General features: G+C 31.0%; 1 protein-coding gene across 1 annotated transcript; it reads right to left on the bottom strand.

Moving 5' to 3' along the window:
- Positions 1 to 5782: 5782 nt before the first annotated feature.
- LOC115244381 (general odorant-binding protein 56d-like) lies at positions 5783 to 6613 on the bottom strand (the record flags this gene model as incomplete). Its single annotated transcript, XM_029821974.1, has 4 exons — positions 5783 to 6009; positions 6135 to 6240; positions 6323 to 6414; positions 6535 to 6613. Coding segments are annotated over 4 exons (354 nt in total), but the record flags the coding sequence as incomplete, so codon positions are not given.
- Positions 6614 to 6841: the final 228 nt, after the last annotated feature.

Raw genomic sequence — 6841 nt, 5'->3', positions numbered from 1 at the left:
GTCGCGGGCCAAAAGATTTGGGCAATGATTTTACTTTTAATAGTACTACAATTTGTGGAAATTTCAGCATGATCGAAAACTTTGAAAATTTGGATGGATTACTTCATAAATAATGTAATACAGTAAACTTAAAAAGCTCCAAAAAATGAATAAAACTTAATAAATGGAGAAATGGCAATTATAAATATGGGGCGCAAATACTTATTTATTTACATCAATAGTAAACCGCGAACGTTTCGGTCCTTTTTTTGGACCATCTTCAGCGCATAAGAAATTAAAAATTATATAAGAATTCGATATTAAAAGCGGAAATTAATGACAATCGCAAACATATCGGAATGTATGAATAAATAGAATAAATAAATAAATAATAAAACTGTCATTATAGTCTAAGTAAAATTAAAACTGTTATCATGGTAAAATGTCGAAAATTAACAAAGAAATCTCGTGTCGGTACTCATAATCCATTAGACGTGTCCCTCCATGGTTGGATGACCGTAGAGTAGGACGTAAGATAGGATGAAATCCATCGTTAAGGTCCAAAATGAAGTAAAGCTCATGTCGATATCTAAAACGGTTAATATTCAGAGCAACACGTTCCAATAAATAAGAACACCAACACAAACACATTTACAAATCGAGCACTATCGAACACGCACGTTCAAGTGAGCCGTGACACACGTCAGACATTAAAACAATTAAATAATTACGAATAAATTAAGTAAAATTAAAAATTAAAAATCTAAGTCAAAAAACTAAATAAAATCTTTGACTAACTGCACGGAAAGGCGGTCAAAGACAAACTAACAAATATATAAAGAAACTCAAGACCTCTCAGCATGTGTGACGTGTTTCATAAAATAGCACAATTATATTGCGGATTTTATTACAAATAGTACATCATAAAACTACTTAACCCTTACTGCAATAACGTCGATCACATCGATCACCAATTTCGAGTTTAAAAGTGCCCCGTGCCAAACTGATCGACTTGTTTTGAAATTAATCATAAGGTTTACCAGATAGGCCTGAAACAAAAAGGATTAAAATTAAAGTGACATACAGAAACTTGGGCTGGGTCCCCTATTCGCTATATTTACCAAAACTGATATTATAAGATTAAAAGGCGTAAAAAAACTTTTCGAAATCACTACTTGTTTTTTAAAATCAGAATAGTCTGCTGGAACTTACCGACGTTTGAAGTTGGATGCGACGGCTCAAATGATAAAAATTCAAGCTCTTGTTAATAGAGAGCCCGTTGGTCGCGGGCCAAAAGATTTGGGCAATGATTTTACTTTTAATAGTACTACAATTTGTGGAAATTTCAGCATGATCGAAAACTTTGAAAATTTGGATGGATTACTTCATAAATAATGTAATACAGTAAACTTAAAAAGCTCCAAAAAATGAATAAAACTTAATAAATGGAGAAATGGCAATTATAAATATGGGGCGCAAATACTTATTTATTTACATCAATAGTAAACCGCGAACGTTTCGGTCCTTTTTTTGGACCATCTTCAGCGCATAAGAAATTAAAAATTATATAAGAATTCGATATTAAAAGCGGAAATTAATGACAATCGCAAACATATCGGAATGTATGAATAAATAGAATAAATAAATAAATAATAAAACTGTCATTATAGTCTAAGTAAAATTAAAACTGTTATCATGGTAAAATGTCGAAAATTAACAAAGAAATTTCCGTATCGGAAGCCTTCTCGAGTAGTCCATCCTAAACCACTACGCCTAAGCAGCCCCCTCTTCTGCTCCCAATTAATAATACGATCTTCCACCGGCACCACATGGTGGATCTAGTGGACAGATTACCAGCACTTACGTTGGCGCAGATGTACACCGCAGAGTGAAGCGAGGGAGGGATTTAAGGCGGGAGGAGGCACGAACCAAGCATCCATCTCCTCCATCACTCATAATCCATTAGACATGTCCCTTTATGGTTGGATGACCGTGGAGTAGGACGTAAGATAGGATAAAATCCATCGTTAAGGTTCATAAAGATAGCCTTTTAAAAATGTCTCATACCAACGTTGTTTATAAGTTAAATTGCAACGACTGCGATGCCTCTTATATAGGCCAGACTTGTCGAAGATTGCGGACTAGAATCAATGAACACCGTAATCACATACGACGGAATGCATCTAATCACTCAGTCATTACTGACCATCGATTAGATTGCAGTCACGATTTTCAATGAGACAGCGTTGAGATCTTGGACAACGAGCCTTTCCTGAATAAACGTCTAATATCAGAGATGTTGTTTATAAAACGCCAAAAAAATAGCTTGAATCTACAGACAGATACCGAATGCTTGCATCATACGTATGCTAATGCCATAGACAAACTTTCAAAAATTTAATTTCCGCTCTTTTCAGATACATACATATATTTGTACACAACCCGCTTCACATATTTTTGTATTTATTTATTAACTTTCACCTAGCTATTTCGGATCGTTGAAACACGTCACACATGTTGAGAGGTCTTGAGTTTATTTATATGTTTGTTAGTTTGACTTTGACCATCTTTCCGTGCAGTTAGTCAAAGATTTTATTTAGTTTTTTGACTTAGATTTTTAATTTTTAATTTTACTTAATTTATTCGTAATTATTTAATTGTTTTAATGTCTGACATGTGTCACGGTTCACTTGAACGTGCGGGTTCGATAGTGCTCGATTTGTAAGTGTGTTTGTGTTGATGTTCTTATCTATTGAAACGTGTTGCTCTGAATATTAACCGTTTTAGATATCGACATGAGTTTTACCTCATTTTGGATCTTAACGATGGATTTTATCCTATCTTACGTCTTACTCCACGGTCATCCAACCATGAAGGGACACATCTAATGGATTATGAGTACCGACACGGAGATTTCTTTGTTAATTTTCGACATTTACCATGATGACAGTTTTAATTTTACTTAGACTATAATGACAGTTTTATTATTTATTTATTTATTCTATTTATTCATACATTCCGATATGTTTGCGATTGTCATTAATTTCCGCTTTTAATATCGAATTCTTATATAATTTTTAATTTCTTATGCGCTGAAGATGGTCCAAAAAAAGGACCGAAACATTCGCGGTTTTGTAATTGATGTAAATAAATAAGTATTTGCGCCCCATATCTGCGCCGGCTCCTAATTACCATTTTTTCCATTTATTAAGTTTTATTAATAAATAATGCCTCCTATATAAGATACGTGTGTAATTTTCCACTTCTCTTCCACTTTTCTTAAGAAGTGCTGCCCCAATGATATAAATATCAGACCACTGTTTAATAACAATTTTAGGAATATCATTCTCTCGTCATAGATATTTATGAAAACATTTTTTGTTGGTAAACATAGAAATATAAGTAAAATAAAATCAGAACTCTCTTTCTTTTTATGTTGTGTAAAATTATACTAATTTATGTAAATTTGATATATTGATACTTATAATATTTTAATTTTTTTTATTTTATGTAAGGATAATTTTATTATATTACCCCTCTCCCCCTGCCTATTACGTTATTAGAAAAAAGTTATTGTATAGAATACAGACAATTATATTCTTGTTAATTTATATAACTCGTATATTGTGATTTTTATTTATATTTTATACATATTGTCTATATGTATATTCTTATCTTTATTTGCCTTGCGCGAATTACTCCTAAAATATAATTATCAAGCAATTCTCTTGCTTGAAATAAGATTATTTTACTATTCGTAATAAAAAGTTTTTAATCTTAAGGAAAAAAAGTAACTATTGTCTTTATGATTTTCAATTTATGATATTCGATCATATCCTTAAAATATGTTCGTCACAACTTCACGCGACTTAAATAATTTACCTTATTATATTATGCTTTACATTAAAAAGCATGTTCTAATTATATTATTATTTATTTATATAATTTATAATATATAAATATCTTTCACAAAAATGCAATACAGTCTATATATAAAACAGTATACAATTAGTCGGCAAATTGTTTTTTGTTAACAAAACAAAAAATGCAGAACACTATTTTTTTTAAATAACTTTCGATAAAAGTTAATTTTATACAAATAACACAGTTCAACGAACAAAAAAACACCGAGACGGGACTATCCGTTTCTTATAGGTTTTTGGACGCTGAACACCAATCCGGTTGTGAAATTGCTCCATCACGTCAGAACTTTGAGAAATTTGCAATTAAAGTTGCAAAAATGGGCTATTTTCACGAACTTTGTCATATTATAGCTACAATGTGTGACGTGCTGGAGAAGTTTTATTACAATCAAAATAAAGTATGTTGTTAGGACTTTCAACACTTAAAAGGAATATTTGGTGTCGGTTATGAAAATATCCATGGTTAAATATAGGGTGTATTGCAGAAATTAGCTGTGACTTAGGTCATTGACGATTTAGCAGACAGCTTTCAATTATATTTATTTAAACTTAAGAGTTTTTTAGATCGCTGAATACGAATTCAATGTCAAAATTATCAAATTCTAAATGGTGGACTTAATATGGCGGGTGCCAAACCTTAAAAAATGTTAGATTGCAATCTAAACATTTGACTCCACCATTTTGAATTTGACAATTTTGACATTAGATTCGTAGCGACCTAAAAAACTCTTAAGGTAAATGTTCAGATTAACTTACACCTCACGGATCATTTTCATTTTTACATATATTATAGAGGGCACATTTCTAAGTAACACGCACTTTGAATTTTGTGGCGCTCTCTTCTGGTTTCGGAGATATGCGATTTTGAAGTATCATAATTTTCGCATTTATTTCTATGATCTTTTCACTATATCTTACTTGCGTGTTTATGTTTTTTTGTTTACATTTGCATCATTGTCAGTATATTTTCGCTAAGAATTTTTTTTGTTTACATTTAGATGATGCGTATACTTTTTAATGCAAAATAAGGTTTCACATGGGTTTACAACTTTCCATTTTATATTTACGCATTGAAAAATATATGCGTGGAGACAGTATGTTCCGCCTCCCCCCTGCGGGGAGGTTCCACTATTAAAAAACTAGACACATAAGTTCGCGTTGAACCTCGCTTCGCGTGGAAAATGGAAAAATTCAAGGAGCATCGTTTCCAGAAATGTAAACAAACACTTTTCCCACGTCTGCTTTACACAAATATAACGTAAACAAACTTTATTTTTTCTTATTTTATAACAGAAAAAGTATTAAAACTGTGAAACTTTAAAATTGCATATCTCTGGAACCAGAAGAGAGCGCCACAAAATTCAAAGTGCGTATTACTTAGGAATGTGCCCTCTATAATATATGTGAAAATGAAAACGATCCGTGAGGTGTAAGTTAATCTGAACATTTACCGAAACGGGTATTCCGATTCCGGTGTTCGAAAAAAGTCATTTTTTGTTGAACAGTGTAATATATAAAAAAGAAGAAGTAGCGATCTTACCTTTTTTAAAGATCATTGAAAACTGACGAATTTCATATATCTGGCACATCCTAAATAACTTATAAATAAATTCTAAGGTCGTTAATGATTCCTGAATGTTAGTTTATAAACACAATCAAGTCTCGATATATAATCAAATAAATCCACATTATTCTTTCAGGTTTAACGTATTTTTCCTCGTAATATAAATATAAATTGCAATTTTAGATAAAAATATAAGTCGAAATTTTGCATTTATTGTTAAATAACTTTAGACCATTGCTTGACTCGATATTCATCCCATAAGACAAATCAAACATTTATGTTTGCGAAAAGGTATGAAAGAATAAAAAAATGCTTATTTTTAGGCTAAAGCAGAATGTCCATATATTTATTTCTTAACATAGCTTTACATCAATACGTAAATGCAAAACAACATTTTATTACCATCGACAATAAAAGATAAATTAGATCCGATTATTTGATCGCGCAACGTTTAGCTTCGTCTGTTTTATGATAAAACGGAAAAACTTTTGTTCTCTACGAAACATTTCAACAAATTGGCTCCTTTTGCGCAACCCTCTCCAGCTGAAATAGTAATTATTTTACTCTAATTCCATTTGAAAAGAATGCTTATAATATCGCAAAATTTTACGTAATTTTGCAAACGAATGAAAGTCGATTTTATATCCCCAAATCAGTATTGAACTTACCAACGTTTTGGCAATTATTGTATATGCGATCGGTTTGTTCTTGTGGTACACCGGATGGTACTTTTGCACGAGCTACTTCCCAGTCAATATCTCCATTCGCATTTATCTAGAGCATGCGTAAAAATAAATTGGTTACTTAACTATTAATTAATGCACTTTGACATGATGAAACTCGCTTTTGCACTTACAATTCCAATTTTCTTTAATAGACAAGTAGAAAAGCAAGCCAATTTTTCGTCACCTTCAGCTATTTCCCCCTTTTTCGCATTTTCTACGACGGCTGAAGAAATTTATTATATAGATTTTCTTTTTATTGTACATTATTAAATAATTTATTATACATATATATGTGCTTATGAATGTGTACGTTAACTATTTTATTTTATTATTCTTTGCTTACTCGGATCAACACCAGATTCATTTATACAAGATTCTTTATACTGTCTTAGTTTTGCTTTTTGTTCATCTGTGATTCCACCCTAAAATTAAATAAGCATTTACATTAATATTTGTTCATATACATATGTACACACACATACACATACACACATTTTTAAATATTTCTATGAGATGTATTTTAAATGTAGAAATATTTTAATAAATGCTAGAAACTAGATTAAAAAAGAATCAATAAATTAAAAAATTAAAGAGCAAATCAAGTTTCAAAATTATATGTATATAATCATAAGCAGTTGCACACGACTGCA

Source organism: Formica exsecta, unplaced genomic scaffold, assembly GCF_003651465.1.
Source record: "Formica exsecta isolate Colony F162 unplaced genomic scaffold, ASM365146v1 scaffold814, whole genome shotgun sequence".
Classification (NCBI taxonomy): Eukaryota; Metazoa; Arthropoda; class Insecta; order Hymenoptera; family Formicidae; genus Formica; species Formica exsecta.
Note: the sequence above shows the minus strand (reverse complement) of the source record. Positions and strands in the feature narration are given on the sequence as shown.